The sequence below is a fragment of the Camellia sinensis genome, chromosome 10 (assembly GCF_055761805.1).
Source record: "Camellia sinensis isolate YWXY chromosome 10, ASM5576180v1, whole genome shotgun sequence".
Lineage (NCBI taxonomy): Eukaryota > Viridiplantae > Streptophyta > Magnoliopsida > Ericales > Theaceae > Camellia > Camellia sinensis.
This window is the reverse complement of record NC_138970.1, coordinates 60689411-60715950: the sequence shown is the minus strand read 5'-3', so window position 1 is coordinate 60715950 and position 26540 is coordinate 60689411. Positions and strand designations below refer to the sequence as shown.

General features: G+C 36.4%; 2 protein-coding genes across 3 annotated transcripts; one reads left to right on the top strand and one right to left on the bottom strand.

The window, feature by feature from the left end:
• Positions 1-9442: 9442 nt before the first annotated feature.
• LOC114292160 (Tetratricopeptide repeat (TPR)-like superfamily protein) lies at positions 9443-25886 on the bottom strand. 2 transcript variants are annotated; one of them, XR_003639603.2, is made up of 14 exons: positions 25218-25886; positions 23964-24051; positions 19396-19600; positions 18197-18304; positions 17137-17301; positions 16393-16977; positions 15513-15578; positions 15329-15409; positions 14586-14683; positions 13429-13639; positions 13114-13174; positions 12684-12994; positions 9915-10110; positions 9443-9801 (listed from the first exon to the last, which is right to left on the bottom strand). XR_003639603.2 is itself a non-coding variant. In XM_028236063.2 (13 exons), exons 1-13 carry the CDS (start codon positions 25774-25776, stop codon positions 9577-9579), a joined length of 2763 nt encoding a protein of 920 aa, XP_028091864.2. In that variant the 5' UTR covers positions 25777-25886; the 3' UTR covers positions 9443-9576. The 2 variants fall into 2 exon arrangements, 1 of the variants encoding a protein (XP_028091864.2); XM_028236063.2 differs by lacking the exon at positions 9915-10110.
• On the top strand, positions 10377-13137 carry RHL2 (Spo11/DNA topoisomerase VI, subunit A protein). Its single transcript, XM_028236065.2, has 2 exons — positions 10377-12155; positions 12746-13137. The coding sequence occupies exon 1, from the start codon at positions 10761-10763 to the stop codon at positions 12132-12134; it is 1374 nt and encodes a 457-aa protein (XP_028091866.2). The 5' UTR covers positions 10377-10760; the 3' UTR covers positions 12135-12155; positions 12746-13137.
• Positions 25887-26540: the final 654 nt, after the last annotated feature.

The following is a 26540-nucleotide window of genomic DNA, read 5'->3' as shown; positions in this document are numbered from 1 at the left end:
CTGACTAATTGTCCTACTCGGTTTCCAAATTGTGTCTAGCTCAACCAACTAATCTCTTCTCTGTCTCTAGTTTGGCCTCCCCATCATAGTCTTCTCTGTCACTAAACGCAAGTGAAACTTGCATCATCGAAGGTTGTGAGTTTTGAAATTGTGATGGTTAGTTATCAGGTGAAATTGATTGTTGAGTGAGGAGAGGAATGTCAGGAGTGACAGGAGAGTGACATTAATGATTGCCATGGCAATGCAATGAGAAATGGTGGGAACTACGAAGCAGGGTGACAAAAAAAAAAAGGCATGGCAACGGTAAGTGTTTGGTGATCGAGTTGCAAAGTGAGGAAAGAGAACAGAACAAAGGGAAAGTGGGTAATTTTGTTTAAAGACATTTTTCAACCAAAAATTTCACCTTATTGCAATTACTTTGAATATTTCATTGTTTTTGTAATTTTAAGAAACATACACTTATTATTTGCAAAATGTTTTATATTCCCTCCTTTTATTTGCAATTTTTCCTTTCAACGGAAAATATTTTTATTTTTATTTTATTTTAATTTTTTTTTATTTCAATAAAAAATAAAAGTTAATAAAAAATGTTAGAAAAATTACAAAAGAAATCCAAAGTTTCATGTGTTTTGCAATTAAAACCATGGAGTTTCTTTTGTATCATAATGTAAATCCTCCATTCATCTCCGTTTCATGAAGTAATGGAGAAAGGCATTTTTGTCACCATGACCAACGCAAACTGACACCGTTTGTCATTCGCCCTATATAAAAGGTCCCAAATCTTTGATTTCGTCGATTAGGGCAACAAGATTATTGCGATTTTGAAGAAAATCTGGAGCATGATTTGAAGTATTGTGCATACTGCTATTTGGAATGTTGGTAAGTGTTTTATACAAATTTTTTTGGTTCTTTGTTCTTGTAATTTGTGTATGAAGTGTTGTTTATCCTTTTTTTTTTTGATTCTGTGAATAAAGTAATAGCAAAATATATGTGTGTTTATTACTTTATTGCATGGGTATATGTGTGTTTGTAGCTTACTTTATTTTTTTTTTATACGAATTTTTTTTATTTCCATTGATGGACCACTGCAATGACTGAGTGGTTGGTCCCATGCCACTTGTTGATTCTACTGGTTTGTAATGTTTTTTTGTCTTCAAGGTGGTCCTTTTGTTGCATGTGGTCCCATGTATTATTTATGTTATATTCGTTTGTTTGTGAATGCAGCAATGGATGACATAAATATGAAATTGGTTTTACATCATAGTGGATGCTTTATTGATAGTGATGGTACTCCTAGGAGTTACTTTTGTTGGAAATGGTTATAAAATTCTGGATAAAACCAGAATTTTTTCCTAAGTTCGGTCTATTTTTTAGGTGGGCCCCGAGTGTCGATTTACTCGGGTCAAAGTGGTAACGCGTTCTATGCCGCGTTGTGATTCACGTGGTATATTTGGTTGCTCAAAACCATTACCGAGTGAATGGGAAATTGAAGCCAAAGTGTGCTCCATGGAAATGGAGTTTTGGTGGAAATTCCTTAAGGTTATAAATTGGCTTGTCCCACATTGATTTGGTGGGAAGTTTTGAAAGGGTTTATAAGGCTTAGGGTGAGATACTTGGGGTGTGCCCCAAGGGGTACCCAAGTGTTTTAGAGGGAGAGGTTATGGGCAAAATGGGCTAGACCCATTGGACCCAAAAATCACCACACGCGCGCACGCGCCGCCGCCGTCCATTCGGTCGGGCGGGCCAGGCTGGGCCTGGGCGCGGGTGCGTGGTGTGTGGTTGGGTTGGCCTTCTAATCTTTTTGGGCCAAAAACATTTGAATTTAATTTTATTTTTTGGTAAAATAAAATCCAGAATTCAAATTAAACTGATTTGGATTTTCTGTACATCCAAACAAGGCCCTTCCCGTTTTCAAACAGAAATAAACTGTTTTGGAATTAATGCACACCCAAACAGTTTGAAATTCAAAACCCAACAGGTATTATACCTGTTCAATTCAAAACCAAGAGCCACATACCTGTTCAATTCAAAACCAAGAGCCACCTTCACATCTATAAATAGACTAGCCTCCCATTTGGATTTTACTGAAAAATTTTCGTACTCCATCCTCTGCAAATTATATTCTTCATCTTGCTGCATTTTATTTCCGAAAGAAAGAGTGTAAACACTTAGTGTGTTCGTAAGGCAAACAATTTGTAGTGCTGCTATTGTTTGTGGTAAGATCATTTCATCCTGGGAGATAGACGTCCAAATTCTGAAAGCACCGTGGAGAGGACGAATCTGTCTTAAGGACACAGTGTTAAACACTGGACTTGATCAGAAAAGTTATTTAAATAAATTAACCAAGTAAGTTGTTTAATTTTATTCTGTTTTTATTTGTTTATTTAATCAGATTTTAATTTTATTTTTGTAACAAAATAAAATCTGTGGTTTTATTTATTTATTTTTATTTCGAGTTTGATTTTTGTAATCAAACAAATTCTCTCCTTTTTATCTATTTCTTTTATTCTTGTTATTGTTTTGTACACAACAGAATTTAATCTATTTAAATACAGTGAAGATTGTCCTACAATCTTAAGACAGATTCCTTTTTGGGTATCTTCATTGTATTTAATTTTCTGTGTTTTCAAATTAATATTCTGGTTGGAAAAACAAATAGTGATTTATGCTATTTGACAGATAGTAGTAATATACTGTCTCTTTTCTTTGACAACAACTAGTAGTACGATACTGGTGTCATTAACAATTCAGAATATTGTTTGGTATTACAGAAAATTCTTGTGATATTTTATTTTTCTAGTTTTAGTAACAAGGAAAATAAAATTATTTTGTTGTTATAATTTATTTTCTGGTTTTAGTAACTAGAAAATTAATTTGTGTTTTAATTTATTTTCTGGTTTTGGTAACTAGAAAATTATTTTGTGTTTTTTCTGATTTTGTAATCAGATAGTTTTGTGGTATTTTATTTTCTAGTTTCAGTAACAAGGAAAATAAAATTACAGTATTTTCTAGTTTTAGTAACAAGAAAAGTAAAATGATTTTGTGTCATAATTTATTTTCTAGTTTAAGTAACTAGAAAATTAATTTGTGGTTTGGTTTTCTGATTTTTGTGATCAGATATTATTTCGGTATTTTATTTCACTAGTTTTAGTAACAAGGAAAATAAAATTATTTTGTATTGTAATTTATTTTCTGGTTTTAGTAACTAGAAAATTAATTTTGTTAATCAATCATGTAACTTTGTGACTCGGTCACAATCTGTTAATTTTGTAAGTAACTTATGGTTTCGTTTGATAGACCACTTATTTTTGAACCCTTTGTGAAAAGGTGTTAATTATTTTGACTTTATCATAGTTCATCGTGAGTATACATGGAAGAATTTGTTTCTAGAGTAAAATATTAGTTTTACAAACTAATTTTATTTTTATTACAATGTGGATTCATAGTCTTGAATTATTTCTGCACTTGAGTCGGAAAATATATATATATATATATATTCACAAGAACATTTTAATGTATATTTAATTTGTTTATTTATGTACAAATCAAACTTATTAAATGAATGTATGTTTTATCATTTTGAAGTTTAAAGTTTGAATGCGTTGGATTTTATTTATGAGTAGAATCCTTTTATTTCATGATGCAAGTGATGGGATCGTGCATGATTAATTTATTTTGTTAATTCATTATTTTTAGTTGATGCGTTTGCTATGCATGTATGATATCAACTCAAGTTATTTCTTAACAATAATTTCAAGTGATTTGGAATGATAAATTGTTATGTCAACTTTGGACATAAGCATGTTAATTTGAATATTTCTAATCAATTTTGAATGGGTGTTTGAACACCAGAGAAATTTAAACATGAAGATGTATGTAATTATATCGGTCCGTTTAATTGGAAGGTAATTTAAGAAATCTTTTTTTATTGTTTATTGAATTATGTGACATGAGATGTCATTGATAAATATTTTACTTGCGTAGTAGAATTTGTTAAATCATGAACCATTTTATTAATATGGGGGTGCATCTCTTGCATTAGTTGAGATAATTTAATTTTCTTCTGTCACAAATATTTTTATGACAGTGACATTTATTTGTTATTGAGTTGCAAGAATGTATACAATCAAATGGGTTTTTGAATTGTTTGATTCTTAGGCAAAATTTTTTTATGAGGATATGATTTTGTCAAAACATTAATTCTGACTTGAGTAGTCATAATTATTTTGGTTTTTTCTTGAATTTGTTTTAAAATTCATTGATTTATATTAGAAGTGATAGGGGTGGTGAATATGATGCACCATTAAATGAATTTTGTGCACAACATGGCATTATTCACCAAACTACAGCCCCTTATTCTCCACAGCAAAATGGAATTGCTGAAAGGAAGAATAGAACCCTAAAAGAAATGATGAATGCCATGTTACTAAGTTCAGGCTTACCACAGAACTTGTGGGGGGAAGCAATATTGTCTGCTAATTATGTTCTTAATAGAATACCCCACAAGAAAACCAACAGCACTCCTTATGAATTGTGGAAAGGTCGATCGCCTTCCTACAAATACTTAAAAGTGTGGGGGTGTTTGGCAAAAGTTGAAGTTCCTGTTCCTAAAAAGACTAAGATTGGACCAAAAACAGTAGATTGTGTGTTTATTGGTTATGCTCAGAATAGTAGTGCATATCGGTTTCTGACTTATAAATCAGAAATACCTGATATAAATGTGAACACTATTATAGAGTCAAGGAATGCTGTGTTTTTTGAACATGTCTTTCCTTACAAGAAAGGACAGGAATTAAGTTCACAGAAAAGAACTTATGATTGTACACAAAGTCAAGAGACTAATGACAATCAAACACAAGAGACTAGTAATAGTCTCGACCAACAGGATTTACCTAATGATGAACCAAGACGAAGTAAAAGAGCGAGAACATCAAAATCCTTTGGTCCAGATTTTCTGACATACTTGTTAGAGAATGAACCTCAAAGCTTTAAGGCAGCAATGACAGGTCCTGAAGCACCTTTGTGGAAAGAGGCTGTTAATAATGAAATTGAATCCATTATGCAAAATCATACTTGGGAATTAGTGGATCTTCCACCAGGTTCTAAACCTCTTGGATATAAATGGATATTCAAGAGAAAAATGAAAGCAGATGGTTCAATTGACAAGTATAAAGCAAGACTTGTTGTTAAAGGTTACAGACAAAAGGAAGGTCTGGACTATTTTGACACATATTCCCCTGTGACAAGAATAACATCCATTCGCATGCTTATTTCTATAGCAGCGTTGTTTAATTTAGAAATACATCAAATGGATGTTAAGACAGCTTTCTTAAACGGTGATCTAAATGAAGAGATCTATATGAAACAACCCGAAGGGTTTGTAGTATCAGGGCAAGAAAAGAAAGTTTGTCGACTTGTAAAATCCCTTTATGGATTAAAACAAGCACCTAAGTAATGGCATGAAAAATTTGATCATGTAATGCTTATTAATGGGTTTAAGATAAACGAATGTGACAAATGCGTCTATGTTAAAAACACTGACCAAGGATATGTCATAGTTTGTCTTTATGTGGATGACATGCTTATCATTGGAAGCAGTCAAAACATGATCAAATCAACTAAGTAGATGCTTAACAAAAGATTTGATATGAAAGATATGGGGGTCGCAGATGTTATATTAGGAATGAAAATTACTAAAACATCTGACGGATATGCATTATCTCAATCACATTATATTGAGAAAATTCTTGGTAAATTTATCAAGGATGATTTGAATTTAGCTAGAACACCTGTAGACATCAGTTTTTATTTATCGAAAAATAAAGGTGATGCAGTGTCTCAGTTAAAATACTCCCAAATCATTGGAAGCCTAATGTACCTAATGAATTGTACTCGTCCTGATATAGCTTATGCTATCAGTAAATTGAGTAGGTACACTAGTAATCCTGGAGAAGACCATTGGAAAGCAATCATACGGGTTCTTAGATATCTAAGATTTACTCGTGATCATGGTTTGAACTTTACTCGATATCCAGCAGTACTCGAAGGTTATTGTGATGCCAATTGGATATCGGATACTAAAGATTCAAAATCCATTAGTGGATATGTCTTTACTCTAGAAGGCGCTGCTGTTTCTTGGAAGTCCACGAAACAAACTTGCATCACACGATCCACAATGGAATCCGAGTTCATTGCTTTAGACAAAGCAGGTGAAAAAGCAGAATGGCTTCGTCACTTCTTAGAAGACATTCCAATGTGGCCAAAACATGTGCCAGCTATTTGCATTCATTGTGATAGTCAATCTGCAATAGGTAGGGCACAGAATCACATGTATAACGGTAAGTCACGACATATTCGTCGTCGACATAATACCGTAAGGAAATTATTGTCAAACGGAATAATCTCAATAGATTATATAAAATCTAAAGAGAATATTGCGGATCCGTAAACAAAAGGTTTGACAAAAGAGCTTGTGTATAGTTCATCGAAGGGGATGGGATTAAAGCCTATTACATAAGAGTCGTCATAATGGTAACCCTACTTATATGACTGGAGATCCCAAGAACTAAGTTCAAAGGGACAACTAAGTTATGTATGGCTCACCAGAAATCACCAAGGGATTAAAATTCCTACCCATTCCTATGGTGAGAGTGATATCTGCAACATATGTTGTCTGCAGGGGTATAAGGATAAGCTTTGCTTTTAATGATTACTTATATCTTGATTAAGGCATAAAATCAAGACGAGTATAAAGAGATACTCACAATAAGAATCACCTATATGAGTGTTGAACTAGGGCCGGTTCTATGAGAATGAAAAGGCTAAATTCTCTAGAAACACTTATGAAAACCAGACGCGTTCAAGGCCAAAATGAACACAACAGTGAGAACCACGATGTGTTAGAAGATATTTTGTGTGAAATCTATTGTCTTGGCTTACACAAACGGCTGAACAATTCAAGGCATCGCGTCCATTGGTTAGCCAGTAAGTCCGATAGGTTATCACTAGGGAAGGTTCAAGGCCGAAAACTACCTATCCTGATGCAAGATATTTTCGACTTATACTCTTTCGATAAATCTGCATATTGTTGCATTTCCGTTGTCATCAAATTCCATTCATGTGGGGGATTGTTGGAAATGGTTATAAAATTCTAGATAAAACCAGAATTTTTTCCTAAGTTCGGTCTATTTTTTAGGTGGGTCCCGAGTGTCGATTTACTCGGGTCAAAGTGGTAACGCGTTCTATGCCGCGTTGTGATTCACGTGGTATATTTGGTTGCTCAAAACCATTACCGAGTGAATGGGAAATTGAAGCCAAAGTGTGCTCCATGGAAATGGAGTTTTGGTGGAAATTCCTTAAGGTTATAAATTGGCTTGTCCCACATTGATTTGGTGGGAAGTTTTGAAAGGGTTTATAAGGCTTAGGGTGAGATACTTGGGGTGTGCCCCAAGGGGTACCCAAGTGTTTTAGAGGGAGAGGTTATGGGCAAAATGGGCTAGACCCATTGGACCCAAAAATCACCACACGCGCGCGCGCGCCGCCGCCGTCCATTCGGTCGGGCGGGCTGGGCTGGGCCTGGGCTTGGGCGCGGGTGCGTGGTGTGTGGTTGGGTTGGCCTTCTAATCTTTTTGGACCAAAAACATTTGAATTTAATTTTATTTTTTGGTAAAATAAAATCCAGAATTCAAATTAAACTGATTTGGATTTTCTGTACATCCAAACAAGGCCCTTCCCGTTTTCAAACAGAAATAAACTGTTTTGGAATTAATGCACACCCAAACAGGGCCCTTCCCGTAATTGCTATCTGTTTGAATTGTTGAATCTGTTTGAAATTCAAAACCCAACAGGTATCATACCTGTTCAATTCAAAACCAAGAGCCACATACCTGTTCAATTCAAAACCAAGAGCCACCTTCACATCTATAAATAGACTAGCCTCCCATTTGGATTTTACTGAAAAATTTTCGTACTCCATCCTCTGCAAATTATATTCTTCATCTTGCTGCATTTTATTTCCGAAAGAAAGAGTGTAAACACTTAGTGTGTTCGTAAGGCAAACAATTTGTAGTGCTGCTATTGTTTGTGGTAAGATCATTTCATCCTGGGAGATAGACGTCCAAATTCTGAAAGCACCGTGGAGAGGACGAATCTGTCTTAAGGACACAGTGTTAAACACTGGACTTGATCAGAAAAGTTATTCAAATAAATTAACCAAGTAAGTTGTTTAATTTTATTCTGTTTTTATTTGTTTATTTAATCAGATTTTAATTTTGTTTTTGTAACAAAATAAAATCTGTGGTTTTATTTATTTATTTTTATTTCGAGTTTGATTTTTGTAATCAAACAAATTCTCTCCTTTTTATCTATTTCTTTTATTCTTGTTATTGTTTTGTACACAACAGAATTTAATCTATTTAAATACAGTGAAGATTGTCCTACAACTTTGGGAGTTACTTTGCTGGTGGACAACAGCAATAGCCACCACAAAGAAGGGCAGTATCAACTAGTGGACAGCAACAACAACTACCACAAAGGAGACTTACAACAAGATCAACTAGTGGAATGCAACAACAACCAAAGAGGGCATCAACAAAGAGGACATCAACACCAATAACAACTATGAAAAGAGATGAAGTTCAAGGAGCCATAGGCCATCAAGCTAGTGTTAATAAAGACATGGTCAACTAAATGTTGTGGATGATGGGATTATGAATTGCTTTTTTTTTGGAATGGCTATGTTACCTGAACCATTTATGTTTTTTTTAACTTTGTGAATGATGGGATTATAACAACAACAACTGCTTTTTTCTACTGCCTTTTTTGTAATGGGATTCAAGACAAAATTATGTATTTAGAACAATTTACTTGGCATAAATGGTTTTGACATGTTGGATGATTGTTGTAAATGCTTAGTTTGTGATAGGATTGACAAATTACTAGTTTTTTTATGCTCGGTTTGTGGTGTATATTGGTTTGGAACAGGTTCATGCTTGGCTTGTTTTGTTCTCAATTGCTCATGCTTGGTGTATATTGCATTGGTTTGTGCTTTATATTAGTTTGGAACAAGTTACTAGTTTTTCATGCTTGCCTTGTTTTGTAATTTGCTTAGTTTGTACATCACCATAAACAAACGCCCATTCTCAATGTTCAATCATTATTCACTTGAACATTTTGTCAAACACATCCAAGACATTGGCAAAACAAAATAAACAAACAAACATAACCATATGAAAAAATCCTTCTCATTGTTGACCTGGTCATTTTGTCAAACACATGGAAGGCATTGGCAAAACAAAACAAACAAATAAACATCAACATTGTTCAATTTCCCTTCACCTGATCATTTTGTCAAACACATCTAGAGTATTGGCAAAACAAATGCATAAACTTCATTAGAAAATCTAAACAAACAAACAAACAAACAAACATTACACAATCCAAAAACACATAAAAACAAAATAGGAAATTCTCATTTCATTCAAAATTATACATTAAATTCAAATTGACAAGTGCATAGTTGCCATTACATTCGCCAAACCATAATTGCTAACTTGCTAACTAACAAACCTATATTTCCTAACTGCTAACTACTAACATTCCAATTGCAATCACTGCAACAATCAATCCAGCTACAATTCCTTTCTGTCTACCACGATAAATTTGAATAACCTCCAATCTTGCAATCTCAATTACCATTTGCTCCAAGGTTACAACCTTGTCCACCAACTTTGGTGAGGCTCGTCCACCACAAGGACAAGTGGGTGGATCATACCAAGAGAAAAACCCACAAGCCCCAATTTTCTGAACAATAAAAATAAATTAGTAAATAAATTAAAAAATACTAATCAAAACCAGGTTTTAGGAAACAAAAATATAAACAAATTTTATAATATTAACGGGAGTGGAAAACTTACTCCATAATTTGGACAACCAAGAAACCTCCTAGCTGGGTTAACATAGGTTCATGAAGTTTAGATCTTTACTCTCAATCTACAACTGCACCGAATCGATTCACCCCAGTTGTTTCCACCCCAGCTGCTCTTTCACTCATATTTCACAATCGCTGAAAATGGAGTTTCATTTCCTTCTGGATACATCATTCTTGTTGCCCTAATTGACGAAATTGAAGAATTTGGGACAAAGTTTAGCCCTAATCAACGAAATCAAAGATTTGAGGCCTTTTATATAGGGCAAATGACAAACAATGTCATTTTGGGTTGGTTATGGCGTCAAAAATGACTTTCTTCGTTACTTCATAAAACAGAGATGGACACGGGATTTACATCATGACACAGAAGAAACTCTAAGGTTTTAATTATCAAAATTAAAACCTTGAGATTTAAATTGCAAAACACGTAAAACTTTGAGAATTTTTTTTTTTAATTCGTCCAAAATATTTGTCATGGTCAATAAAAAATAAATCTATTTAGACAAAAAATATTTTTTTTTACTTTTAAGATAAAACTTTTATCAATGACACTACATTATTCCCACCAATCTCACCTCAATTACCAAACCATCGTCATCACAACTACCTTCACTATCACTGTAGCCACCACACGTTGCCACCTCTAACTCTACTTTCGTCCCACCACCACCATAACCAAACATTAAAATAAATATTTTTATTAAGAATATTTTCTATTGAGACAAACGGAATTTTATTATTTTACATTTTCCTCTTTTCTCTCTCTTCAATTAACGGACCGAAAACGCTGTCGTTTTATCACAACACTCTCCCTCTTACCAACCAAGCCCTAATGCACACATCAACTCTCCCAATCATCTCCATTTCCCGCCACACTCTCTCTCTCTCTCTCTCTCTCTCTACAATGGCAGCAGACAAGAAGAAGAAGAAGCGCCGCCGTGAAGACTCCAGCTCCAGCTCCAGCTCCAGCTCCGACTCCGACTCCGACGGCGACACCAAAACCCGCCCCTTCAAGAAGCGCCTCAACCCCGACTCCCTCATCCTCTCCACCCTCAAAACCCTAGTCGCCAAGCAAAACACCTCCTCCTCCAAAACCCTAACCCTAGCCGACCTCTCTCTCTCCTCCACCTGCCGCGAAGTCTCCGACCTCCCTCTCTCCTCCGTCCAATCCGCCATCGAATCCCTCATCCTCTCTCTCTCCCACTCCATCCTCTCCGGCCACGGCTTCTCCTTCTCCGTACCTTCTCGCTCCTCCGCCAACCAACTCTACGTCCCCGAACTCGATCGCATCGTCCTGAAAGACAAATCCTCTCTCCGCCCCTACTCCTCCGTCTCCACCGTCCGCAAAACCACCATCACCACCCGCATTCTCCAGCTCATCCACCAGCTCTCCACCAAGAGCATCCACGTCACCAAGCGTGATCTCTTCTACACCGATGTCAAGCTCTTCCAGGACCAAACCCAATCGGATGCTGTCCTTGACGATGTTTCGTGTATCCTTGGGTGCACTAGGTCTAGCCTCAATGTCATTGCAGCTGAAAAAGGAGTTGTGGTGGGTCGGCTTTTGTTTAGCGACAATGGCGATATGATCGATTGCACCAAAATGGGGATGGGTGGGAAAGCGATTCCTCCCAATATTGATCGTGTTGGGGATATGCAGAGTGATGCATTGTTCATTTTGTTAGTGGAGAAGGATGCTGCTTATATGAGGTTAGCTGAGGATCGGTTTTATAATCGGTTTCCGTGTATAATTGTGACAGCGAAGGGGCAGCCCGATGTTGCGACACGGTTGTTTTTGAGGAAAATGAAGATGGAATTGAAGTTGCCGGTTTTGGCTCTTGTTGATAGTGATCCTTATGGGTTGAAGATATTGTCAGTTTATGGGTGTGGATCGAAGAACATGTCGTATGACAGTGCTAATTTGACGACACCGGATATAAAGTGGTTGGGGGTTAGGCCGAGTGATTTGGATAAGTATAAGATACCAGAGCAGTGTAGGTTGCCGATGACAGAGCAGGATATTAAGACTGGGAAGGATATGTTGGAAGAGGATTTTGTGAAGAAGAATCCCGGGTGGGTTGAGGAGTTGAGTTTGATGGTGAAGACAAAGCAGAAGGCGGAAATACAAGCGCTGAGCTCGTTCGGGTTTCAGTACTTGTCTGAGGTTTACTTGCCGCTAAAGCTGCAGCAGAAGGATTGGCTCTGAAGATTGGGGAATGAAAGTTGGGTGAGTTTGGTTATGGTAATTTCTGCACTTCTTGTTTCTCTGTTGAGGGTTGAGAAATTGGTTCAGTAGTGCCAAAGCTTTTATATGTATGTTTGGATTTCAATGTTGCAATAACAATTGTATTTCACTACAGTCAATATAGTTTATGCTTCATTGAAGTAGTGATTCTGCTGTATGTTTGGATTTCAATGTTTGCCATAGAAGTTTTCTTTGTTGAAAATGAAAATAGAAAACAAAAACAAACACAACCCGGGAGTTCATATGCCAATTGAATCAATTAGGGGCAAAATAACAGAAAGAAGAGAAAGGAACAAATGGCAAGAGTGTTTCTCAATTTTACAAAATTTCAATCTACATGTGATATTATTACAACTTGCATTTCTCAATATGGTACATGGTGTCCGCGGCCATTATGTTGTGTTTTGGGGAACAATAATAATGAAAAGAATGACAAAGCTGACAAGTGCATTATACACAAAATTTGGAGTAGCTAAATATTAATAATATCACCTTCTAATGATTACTTACTCGTCTTTGTAACCAATAACGCAATGATTTCCTTGTAACCTTCAACCTATGCAAAATTGCAGGCCTTCGGGCAGAAGGTTTCAACTTTGTTGGGAACCTATTACTTCCTAGAATTTCTTCCTCATTTGCATATGAAACAAGAGAGGTACTCGGATTGAATTTTTCAGATCTGGCCAAAGTGACCTCGAGCCCCAATTCATCCTGCAGAAGTTTGGTTATAGCATCTTCTACCTCTGATTTGGCTTTGGCAGAGTTTGTACTTGTTTTTTTGACTTGTAAGATGATGAACAAGTCATCTTTTAGCGGACATCCTATAAGCACAAAACAGTCAAATGTCACAATGCTGAGTAGATTGTACACAAAATATGTGCTTCACAATGTGTCAAAACTAATTGTAAAACATCTGACAAATCAAAATGAGCATTCACACCTTGGGCATTGTTTTCTTTGATCATTCTCAGAACCGCAAGAACAACAATTCGAGCTTCAACCTATCAAAGCACATATTACGGAATATTTTACATATAGAGTCGCAATAAATAGGTGAATAATGAAAATTGTCTTTGGTATGGAGAAGATTGGGTGATTCGGGGTGGTCTTTTAAGAGAACAACTATCTAATGCAGATGAAAGCAAATGTTTCCCATGATTAAGTCAACAACTGTGTGTAATGCATGATTGCCAAAGATATCAAACATAACATTGCCAAAAAGGATTCTACGTTCTATTCGCTATATTAATTGTACCTTTGTGAGACCTTGTAGATCAATTGCCATGCTTTCAGTGTTTCTCTTTTGCAAGTGAACCGCAACTTTCTCAAGAAGCAAGCTGTGAGGTCCCCCTAAGTCAGCCTCGTTGCAAGAACTGAACCGGCCTTCATACTGATTATTATTTTGTATTACTCCTTCACACCACTCCTCTATGAGTTGTTTAAGATAGTAGTCATTGGATTTGTACCTACAAAGTTGGCATTTCAAATAACATCTAATGGAAGGTCGAAAATAGAAATCACCATTTTATCCATCATATGCATTTATTTGTATGAATTAATAAACTTGTGTATATATTTTAGTTTAGCAAGCAACATGAACACATATTTACAATGGTTTAACAGGCAACTCGAACAAACAACCACTATTATAAACATACTGGTATATAGTCATGATTCATAAATCAAATGTATGTAGTTAATGTTTGCAGCATAGATTCTTTAACAAAGGAGGTGATGACTGAACATACCATTGAGCTCACAATGGGTAAGGTTTGGCCGCAAGCAAGGGGGAGAGAGAGAGAGAGAGAGAGATGTGATCGTCCTACTTAAGATATGGCTGCATTGCAATGTCAAAATTTACCAGGATGGAGAAATCGCTGGCTTCCATGATTTTGTTGCTACATATCTTGTAAAATTTTGAAATTCTACCATCCAATAACACACTTAGCTTGATATTAATAATTCAAAGATGGGGCAAACTTGGGACAGCAGAAATGTGTAGTGCAGAAAATAAAAGGTGTCAAGTAACCTGTTCGTGTTCATGACAAGGAGATCAAATTTAAGCCCATTTTCAATCTATTGCCATAACAAACGTGAACTTGTGCAGACTAGAGTATACTAATCTACAGATGTATAAATTTTATTTCCTGAATAAGTAACCTTCATGCCAACTGGAACACAGATTTCATTTATAGGGAAGATGCTGGCCCAAAGGATTGAGATAGTAACACAGTTGAACATTTGGAAACAATATAAACAAAACAGAAGGTGAAATGCACAAGTGACAAAAGAAAAAAATGTTGGGATAATCATACATATTTAGAATTTGTGCCAACTTCAAATACACAATTAGCCAACCTAAAAGTTGAACTTGAGAAATTACTGTAATAATTTACTGGAAGTTAAACATACCCTGCTTTACGCATATCCTGATATATCTCCAGGCATTGTTGGACTTCCTGCAGGGAACCATATGTGCTTCGAGCTCTTAAAAGTGTATTGTATGTTACCTGAAATAACAACCTCAAGGAATTAATAGGGGGAAAAAAAAGAAAAAAAAAACTTTATTTCTATCCTTCCAATCAACATTCTTAAGATAATAATAAGAAAACCATAACCAAATTAGACTGAAATTGCTAATATTCCAGTTGTCCTGGAAATGATGAAAATCAACAGATGAGAAGCAGAACAAGCGCTCTTCTAAAATCATGATAAACATATAATTCAATTTATTTGAAGTATTGAATTATAAGGAAAGTTGATTTGGGGAATTGGAATGCAATGCAATTTAAAAAGCCTCAACCCTAATTCCCTGGGGTCAGCTATAGATCCGTCTTCTGCAGTCAGGTTGCTCTATGTAAAGGCATTCGCAGTTGGAGCAAGGGAATTAGGTCATTCCTTGTGATCTCGACCCATATCCTCTTTGGCCTTCCTGACAGCATCATCAACTAGGATCGAATTAACAATGCTTTAGTTGGTCTAAGTTGCAGGTGGCCAAAGCATCTCAACTTCCTCCAATTTATCTTCAATCGGTAAACGGTGCCATTTCTAACTTCTCACAAATGTATTCATATTGTATTGTATCTTTTCTTGTCACACCACTCGTCCATTAAAACAAAACTAGGAAAGCACATGTTCAAAATTCGTAGCATTACCATATTTGGTTTTATTTGATATCTTTTCATTTCTGCAAACAAGGAGAATGCTGTCTTCAGATCTTTTCTTTCCACACAAACCTGTTAACCATAAGACCAAGATGCATCAATGTAGAGGGCCAAATTAATCTAAGATAACACATTTCATGGGGAATCACATCATGTTCATAGACTATATTTGAACCTTGATGACTGCTGTATATGCAATGACATCAGGTTGAATGCCAGCCTCACGCAAAGAACTCAAAATCTGCACTGAAAGAAAAACAAAAGGTTACTCGAGAACTTATATCACCATATGAACAATCAACCAGTTACATAGCCAATGCCGCAAAAAAACAAAAAAAAAATGTCAAATCCTGTTACACTATCATATCCATAAACTCTTCAGCTTACCAGAATGCTAGTTACCTCCTTATAAAAGAAACCACCACCACATTCCTTTTGGCCTTCACCACAAACCTTAACCCATTCAACTAGAGTTGAATTTGTTGCTGGGGACTAGACTACCTCATCTTTTTTCTCATCCAGGTTAATATTTTTTATATTATCTATTTAAATATTTATTAATTTATTGTCTTTTTATAGTTTTCTACTATTGTATGAACACCTTGTAGAGATTTATAGATTTTTCCTTTCAATATGACAACCATGCATCGATCATACAATCCTTCACAAAAATTTAACTGTCCTATTAGCAAGGCTTAACCTACTTGCCACCCAATTTGACCAGATTACATTCCATATACGGCATTAGTGAGGTTTATCCCAAACCTTCTAATTCTAAAGCATTCCTCCACATTTTAGGTTCCCTTTACATTCTTCATCTTGTAGAGTAAAGGTCCAAAAGTACAATACAATTTAACTGCACCAAGTGTAAACACATTTAAAATTTTGCAATGATAAAATAACATGCAAAAGGAACTGAAAAGTTGCAAAATATCTTCTCATAAACGTTCACTCTATGGTCACTGCAGAATAGATTTGTTACAGCTTCAATTTTGAAAGGCAATATCACATTTTTCAAATGGTGATGATAGAAAAAATAGCTAAATCACATGTACCTGCACAGCACCTTCAACATTCCCTGAGCCCCCACAGATGTGAACTAGAGTTGACCAGCTTATATAATTTGGAGAGAGACCTACTGCATTCATCTCATCCATTAAAGCTTTTGCACGGTAGTAATCAGTACCACAGGCCTTCATTAAAATATTATACGTTGCAGTTGTAGGTGTAAACAGAACACGCCTAGGAAAGTTTAAATTATGCGACTTTGCTGTGCGATTCAACATGGTATTGCTGAAATTTCCATAAGCACCTGCATTACTATATTTATTGACATTGTACCCTTCAACAGAAGCTTTATGAAACCCACTTTCCTTCCAGGACCTGAAAAGACGGAAAGCCCTGTCGTACTGGAAAGCCTCAACACAAGCATGAAGAAGCACATTGCAACACTGTGAATTAGGTTGACAACCGGTGAGAAGCATCTCATCAAATAACTGAATTGCCTGCTCTACAAGACCTGCATTTGCACATGCACTGATCAATGATGACCATGTAACTGTATTTGGAGCGACTCCAGCTGATAGCATATCATCTTTGATTTTCAGTGACATTTGCCACAATTTTGCATCTGCAAAGATCTGGAGATTTGATTCGTTAGCTTGAACATACAGAATGAAGAACCTAACTAATTGAATCTAAATTGTACCAAGAAGTAAAACTAGCAGGTTCAAAGGAGCAAAAGGAATGCAAAATAATGACACTGATACTGATGTTCATATAATTAAAGTGAGATTTACCTTTATAATTGTGCTGTACGTGAAGACGTCCAATTTCAACACTCCTGATGATTCCAATCGTTGAACTTCACTATAAATGTTTTGGGCCAAATCAACTCTTGCAGCAATACAGCACGACTTCAAAAGAATATTATAAGATGTCATATCTGCTGCAACACCTAGATTCTGGACATCAAGATAAAATAAAATTTAAAAAAAAAAAAAAAAAAAAAAGTTAGCAAAGTTATCTTGATGATATGAGTGCAGGGAATAACCCGTTTGTATTTAACAAATTTATCATAAAAAAGAAACAGACGAGGATAAAAATTAAATGTGCTCCTAGAAACTCATCCATATGTGAGTCAGCCATGTCTCTCCTCCTAATTTCAATGGAGAAAAGGGATTCATATAGCTGACCCCACTTGATTGGAGGGGCACAAAGCTTAGTTTGGTTGGTTTGGTTTGCTATATATATATATATGTTTGAACACATCTTTCAGTGTTTGAAGTATATACAAACAAATAAAATATTTCAATTTAACACAATTGTCTGAATATGCAAAAATTGGTTTATGTCGGTGTTCTCTTTTTTCTTTTTGTCCAAAATGTGCAAGTTCATCTCAAATGGAAAGTTGAATCTACAAGTGTGTTTTGCATTGTGAATCTTTTAAAACTAGGCAATCTATATTGGTGAACAAGTTATTGAGCTTTTGGACTGTGGGTTTGTGTGGGTTACTATTAATGGGCTATAGTTGAGATTGACTAAGGCATAATCATCAGTAATATAAAATGAATCCTGATAATAAATAGATGGGCTGGGGTTAACACAAAATCAGCCAACCCACCCTTCTGGGCTTCCTCAAGATAACAGAAGGTCAAAGTCTCTCTTCACACAATAGTTATTAGGTGCTTCCTATGTCCTTGGCAATATATATATACAGGGGAGCACATGCACCTCACCCTTCCCCCCTCCCCCCGTCCATGCACAGAGTAGCCAAGACTAGTTGGGACATGCTTGTGTGTGTGCGTGTGTTGTTGTGAGAGAGAGAGAGAGAGAGAGAGAGAGAGAGAGAGAGATTACTTTCATATGCTTGTAAAGTTGCAATGTGTAGCTCAAATCACAGGCATTCACATTCATGAGGCTGTTGAAAACATAGATATTTGGGGTGACCTTTTTAGCAAGTAACTCCTACAGCAGAAAGTAATGTAATGGCAGGATAAATATTCAGGAACATCCCAAAACTCTGTGATGAAGATTGTAAAGGCATCAGACACTATGTCTAGATTTGCATGTAAAGACATCAAGAATCCAATGTATGCACCAAGATAAAAGAGTAATAATCCTTCATAAACCAATCAGAATGCAAATCATGTAGCCTTCGTCTAGATTTTCCTAAGTGAACAAGATACTAAGGGCTCAATATTGTAATTGTTTTTTATTATTGAAATAAACTAATATATATATAGGTTTTCAAAACATTTTTTATGACGTTTTGTTAGGATGTATGAAAAAGCCAGTATCTCAGCATATAAACATATTTGGTTATACAATTACAATAAAAACAAGATTCCATCTGATTTTATTTAGTGGTAATCAATTTTAAATAGATCTTATCTACAGGTTAACCAAATACAGCTTTGAAATTTTAAAATTAATTTAATCATTTTTATTTTTATAAAACCAGCTCCAATTATCTTAACCAAACAACCCTGAAAACAATGTACTTGAGATCGAGACTAACATGTTAACTGTTCACTTGCATACTACATATACAAGATTTCCATCAAACTAAAGACCTCTGCTGCTAATGGTTTAGGAAAGAGCTCACAGTTCCATACTTGTAAATGTTTGAATTATGCACATACAATAACAATGTTTAAATCAAAGAAAATAAAATTTAAACATTATCAATACAGAACAGCACTATCAGTAATCAGAGAACATTAGCACATATGAGAAATAAATAAATGAATAACACTAAACAGTGGTTGGCATAGTATAATGTAACAGGACTAAGATTTCATTGTACATAACACCTGGTATATGATCCATGCTAGTCACCATCATTAAAAACTCTGCACTATCATTTTGAACCCAAATTCGCTGAGGAAAAAAGATTCATGAATCAAACAAATAAAGACTGCAAAACATAGACAAAGCACTGCCCTAGGTCCCTTGTCCACAATTGTACATGCATCAGCATTGTCCACAAGGAACCCCGAAAATTAATATCGCAAACAAAGTTGGTAAATATTTCAAAAGATTATATAAGCTAGTACCTCATAAATGGACCTAGATTTTAGGTAGTCACCACAAAGACCACAAACATCAATTATTGTGCGGTAGGCATACATATTAGGACCAATCGATTTCTGCTTGGAAGCTTCAAATACAGTCAAAGCTGACACCAAATCCCCTTTCTTCCCAAATTCATGAATAATAGTACAAAATAATATATGTGCATGAGGAATAATGCAAGCATACCTGCAAAACATGACAATTAAACATATCAAATATTAGTTAGACCAGTAATTCGAGCAGTTGATTTATGCGTTCCTTGCATATGATTGGAGTATATTTAAACATGTTATAATGACGAAAGGAAATAACCAACATTTTCAATCAAAAGACACTCTCCCTAAATTTCCCCTTTAACAAACATAAAATAAACAAAATTACAAATGGATGAAGAATTACATATAAGAATGCAACAGTGTTTTTTGTAGCACCCAACTGAAAAGAAAATCCACAAATTGCATTTGATCAGCATGTTTGAGTTCTCAAAAATATGATGTAGACATAATGCAACCAAAAGTTTTGGCATGGATTGGTGATTCAGTTACTGCACCTCATTATTCTTATGCTTACAGTTCCTCAACACCTGCTATAAGAATTTAACATATTATCAAAATCCACCATGACTTTCTTTTAGCTTTAAAACAAGTAGACTCAGACATACTATGTCTAGAACTACTTACGTGATGTTCAACTAATGTTGTTCAAAACCCAGTCATGCATAAAAATTATTTCTACTCAAGTATGTAGCCACTGAAACTCAAAAAACCTAATTGGGCATTTACATGAAATCAGGACAAGTAGTCACTTGGAATTCAAAAAAATATTGTTAGAATTTACCATCACCTACCATCACTACCACCTCACCTACTCCACTAAACCTAACCCACTACACCACTACCACCTCACCTACTCCACTAAACCTAACCCACTACCACCATCCACTACACCTACATCTATATAAGGAACCATTTGTAATAGACAGAAGATTAACAATCAATACATCTATCAATAATATACATCAAATTTTACATGGTATCAGAGCTATAAGATTTAGGCCTATACTCATTTCTTTCCGGCGGGCAGCCGGCCGGCAACCTTGCCTTCGCTGCCCGCGGGAGTTTTTTTCAACACATATCACAAACACTGTACCTTCCAGAGAGAGACTTTCACAGATCTGAGAACGAAGAAGACAAATCTCCGGCGACTCACCCGACGGCGAAACCTCGCCGGTCCAGCCACTACGTCAGCTCCGATCGGTTGCACCGAGACACCACATTAAACCTTCATTGATTGGATTGCCGAATGTTCCAACATCTTTCGAAGGCTATTCGTATGTGATAATGAAGTTAGGACCATTACAACTTACAAGAAAGGGCTTGTCAGTAGCAAGTACATCTGCTTGTTTAGCCTTCTCTATCTTCCAGAGTGTAAACCTCTGCCTAACCACCACAACCCCTGAGCAGCTTGCATGGGCTTTGCAATGGTTTATGCTTCCCTTGATAAATTTCGGTGTTCCAGTGGCCGAAGTTATTCTTACTCTCCTACTTTCATTGAGGTTCATCAATCTGGTCTTTGATGAGGTTCGAAATCTTGCATTGGGGATTGTATCTCGTAGGGTAGATTGGAAATCGGGAGCCTGCAGAACGTCCAAGGCCAGGCCAACCTCTCTCTCTCTCCTATTACCCAACTTTCTTTTTATTATTTTATTTCATCTTTCAACTCCCACTTTCCACCCCACAATCTATTTTTTAATGAACCTACTTTCTTTTTTTTTTTTTTTTAATCAACATCGCCGCAGAGCTGCAGCACCTTTCTCAGATAAACACCTTCTTTTTAATCACTTTCCATAACACTCCCCTTTAATTTTTTTTTTTTTAATACTCCACTCACCTTTCTTTTCTTTTCTTTTAATCTCTATATATATATATATGTTTCTTATCATCTATGCACTCACCTTTCATCTTTTTTTTAATACCCCCCTCCACTTTCTTTCTTTTATTTTATTTTATTTATTTCTTTATTTTATTTATTTATTATTTTTTTTTTTATTAAAAAAAAAAAAAAAAAAAAAAAAAAACCGGAGCAGAAGAAGACGACCTGCACACCAAACCATCTTTTCTTCATCTCAGGGATCAACTCCGATCACATTTTTTACACAACAAAAAAAAAAAAAAAAAAAAAAAAACAACAACAACAACAACAACAACAAAAAACAAAACAAAACAAAAAAAAACAAAAAAAAAAAAAAATACAACAAAACACATCCACAGGCGGGATTTTTCTTCTCTACTCTGCTGCCGGTCTCTTCTTCTTGCCTCCGTCCTGGGCGGCCCTTGACGGTGTTGCCTCCGTGTTTCCCATTCCACTGGGCACGATCACTCCACCCTGCTCCTCCACTACAGCATATGGCGACCCTCCAAATCGGAACATCACGGTGGCCTTCCGCTTCAGCTCCTTATTTTCCGCCTTTAGCACACTTATCTCTGCTCGCGCATCCTTATACATGCGTTGGAGCAGAGCCAGCTGGGCGTTTAGCTGCTGCACCTCATTTGTTCTACTCTGCAGCCGGTTCGACAAATTTGTAACCGCAGTCATGGTTTCCACACATGACTTCAATGTATACTGATTGGCCTCCACATCTGACAGCACTGCCATTCTTTGCTCCACAGACCGCATCGGAAAGTTCAACGGAGTATACCCAGCGGTGTTTGGTTGAGGTTCACTAGCCACCGCACCAGTTCTCTCTCCTGTGGACTCGTTGAGGTCGGGAAAGAGGGTGAGTAGCCCGCGGGAAGACGAAGCCATTTTTTCTGGGCAACAGAGTGTTATAGAGAGTGTTACAGAGTATCTTCTCAGCAAAACCTCTCTTTCTCAGCAAAACGAAGAATTTTTCAGAGGTTTCTCTCAGTTTTTTTCTGTCTCAGTTTCTGCCTCCTCCGCTTCGGTTTATAAAGACCATGACACAGAGGCAGCCACGCGCATCGCGCGCCTTTTGCCGCCGACAACCTGGCACGCCTTTTCATGGCACATCTTTTGATAAAGTGGGCACGCCTTTTGATGGCACGCCTTTTGACAAATTGGGCACACCTTTTGAGGGTGCAACTTTTACATGGGTCCGACAAGACTCTGTAAACTGTCCCGACATTGATTCCGGTTAGTTTCTACAAGGGTCCAGCAAGACTCCGTAAACTGTCACAACATTGTCTTCTACAACGGTCCGACATGACCCCATAAACTGTCTTCTACAACGGTCCGACATGACCCCATAAACTGTCTTCTACAAACGGTCCGACATGACCCCATAAACTGTCTTCTACAACGGTCCGACATGACCCCATAAACTGTCTTCTACATCGGTCTGACACCACCATACAGTGTCCTCTACAACGTTATGACACCCCATACAGTGTCTTCACCAACGGTCTGACACGACCATACAGTGTCTCCTATCCTTTTTTATTTTTATGTATTTTCTTGTTTTGTTACTCTCTCCAAACTCAAGTTGGTTAGTTTCTATCCTCCTTTAGTTTGCGGGGGGCTGTTAGAATTTACCATCACCTACCATCACTACCACCTCACCTACTCCACTAAACCTAACCCACTACACCACTACCACCTCACCTACTCCACTAAACCTAACCCACTACCACCATCCACTACACCTACATCTATATAAGGAACCATTTGTAATAGACAGAAGATTAACAATCAATACATCTATCAATAATATACATCAAATTTTACAAATATAAACAAAAACAACGGTGGAAACCTATAATAATATGAATTATGAAATAGCATACATAAAGACTATTAATCAAAATGTGAATCTTGAGATGTTGACTGAAAAGACAAAGAATAATGAGATTGGGGCATTTAAGGAAATCTAGAGTAGCTTCAATAATTGCTAACATAAGGAAGTGTTAATCATGGAGAGCACTATAGAGAATAAGGAAGCTCGTTTCTGTTGGAAAGCTGTAGAAAAAGATAGCAATCATCAAAAGATAAGAATGACAGAGAATGTAATTGACTAGTGAAAATTTTGAGTTATGATAAACTATTTGATAGACCAAGGTTAAAGGAAAAGATTCACAGCATTCATACAAGTGGCACGGACGAATGTTCTATGCTACCACCTACCAAGTAGTAACCCAGATAATTTGTAGGCTAAATATTTATATTTTGTCCCCAAGTAGCTTCAACAGAACTTGATTCTCCTATATATTATCATTTATATATTTTTGGCAAATCCTTTGCTGTAATATATATATATATATATAAACATAAATACGTATTAAGAAAATAAATTCATTCCTCTAAAGTCATTGAAAAAACTAAAGTGATATCAAGTAAAGTGCATATAGTTGATGGCTACAAATGCACCGGCATGCAGAACATAAACTGCATTATAACTTATAAGGAAAAGCAAAAATGCCATCAAATTATAATATTATATGGTCATGTAAAATAAAACCGGGAATAGCACCAAAATTAAGGAGGCATTTACAAGACGACCCCATTATAGACAATAAAAAAGACTAATTTTTACCTTATAGCTATATTTGAATCACGTTTTCTCACACAAAGTCCTACAATCTCAGATGGATCCACCAGTTCTTTGATCGAAAAATGTAAACCTGAACAACAAAACATCTTATCATCCAATACAAAACATCTGGAGAATGCTTTGTGACAATGTTACCAAATTGAAATTTATGACCTTTTCTGTTTTTGCTCATGCAGTACCCAACAATTCTTTTTTTTTTTTTTTGTAAAAGATGCATGATTATGTGTGTAAGAGCCAGGCCAATGGAATCAATAGAATCACAGGAAGGTAGTCACCCTTATATGTAAGAACTAGTATATAACCAGGGATGGACCCATAAAGTGAATGTATATTAATAAAAATTTTAAATGAAAGTATGGACTACAACATCAATTTTTACCAATATAAGAAGTGAAAAATAAATTGAAATGTGTATAAATAAGCATATTTTCTTGTGTACACGTTGAGTTACAAAGTATAAAAACTGTAAGACAATCTATCTAAAGTGAGGTATATGAGTTGTGTTCAATACTCTTTCAGCCCATTAAAAGGATCTTTGATAGAATCAACATTAAAACCTCAATAATATCTTTCTTAATGAATGTAATCAAGTAACTTGCCACCTTCTTCTCTTCTCTACAAACTCACAAAAATCAAATGTCAAAATAATTTTTTCACTAGTAAAAAAACAACTTCTTTTAGTTATTTAATTTTTTTTTTTTTGTAAAATAACCTTTTAGAAATTTCCCAAACACATAACTCTCTTAGCTCCTCAAGGGAAGGGAAGAAAAAAAAAAAAAAAAAAAGAAGGAAGGAAACCAAACACCAAGCCTAAGGCTTAAAATCGACACTAAGTATAATTTTTAAAAAAAACAAAAAAAAATTGTTATATTCCGTCTAAATGTTTAAATTTTATGATTTGACCCAAGATTTCACCCCCTCTACCAATCACAGGCCCAACCAAGCTCCTGGACCCCAACATATATAGTAGTCAGACAAAATACTAAATTAAAAAGTCCAGCACACACTTCTCTTTAAAACTGAGATATCAAGGAGAGGAAAACTAACACTAAAACTAGCATAGAAGGGACAGGCGATGTGGGACATATTCCAAAAAGTATAACCTAAATTGGCCACTAGTCATTTTGTTCCCTCTAACTTCAACTACTAAATGCAACAAATCACAAAATGCAATCAGATTATCAGACAACCACATTCCCAAATCAAATCAACCTCAACAACACAACAGTGACTCACCTGCAAGTATTTCCATCAATTTGACTGCTTCCTCCACCTCTCCCCGCTTCACAATCCGGCGACACTCTTCCGCAATCGCCTCCATCGCAGCCCCATCAAACAGCCGCAACACATCAATCCCTAGCTTCTCAACACAAATCAGAACCTCAACAACTCTCCAAACCTTCCCCTCGCTAATCACTCGCACTATCCCAGCCGAAAAAAGCTCGATGCTCAACAAACTCAAGAAATCCGCACTCTCGATTCCGGACACCACAACGCTCTCCGTAATCATCAGGAAGTCGTGGAACCTGGCGTCTTCGGCGAGATTGGAAGCGAGGTCGGCGTAGTACTTGAGGTGGTTGCGGCGGCGGGAGGGGGCGGAGTCCCATCGGACGGTGGAGAAAAGGGGAGGACGAGTGGGCGGAGATGAAGTGGACGGTGATTGGAGTGGTGGTGGAGGTTTGGAAGGAGAGAGTTTGGTGGTGGTGGAGGGTTTGAGTTTGGAGAAGTGATTGTTGTTGTGGTGATTTGGAGGGAGGACAATGGAGGAGCCAAGGATAATTAGAAAGTCCCTCATTGTTGCTGCTGCTGGCCAACCAACCGTTTTCTGTTGCGGTTGGGGAGGTTTTGGGAATGGGGTTCGAGCCGGCTTTTATAATTGGAGAAACGAGAGAGGATTGAATTTGAAAGGCAGTTGCTTCGCTGCGGAGTTGCGGACCCCTTTTGGCATGTCAATTCTTGATTTTAAATTTATTTATTTTATTAATATATCTTAATATTTTACTCCAATTTTGATAACTCTAAGAATAAGAATAATGTTATAAGTATCAATTAAAAGACTAACTAATAACTAGTATACTAATAGATGATATGATACAATTTTAAAAATTTTGATTATTTATAATTTGTATAATAAGTGGGGTCAGTAATAATGACATAACACTAGTTGATATACTAATATTGTGCGGGAAGCAAATATTCCACGGAGCCCGTACTCCTTTCGTCCAAACTCCCTGTCTATCCGATCGACCTGCAAACACAACAGCGGTGAGTTACCCGGCGGTGTGTGGCCAGAAAACCCCTCCGACGGTCAAGTTAGCACATACACTCAAGGAGAGAAAGAGGAAGAGAGAGATATATCACAATGAGTGTTTCCCACCAAAATGATGTTGCATGCCAACATAGGGGGCGCAGTCATACTTATATACTTTCTGCGCTCAAATCTGCTCCCATTAGCCTCTTGACACGTAGAGATGTTCTCCCATCTGCCAGCACAAATCCCGCAATCACCACCTAACCAAACCGGTAGGCTACATTAGTAGGATTTCGGCAGCCCGGCGG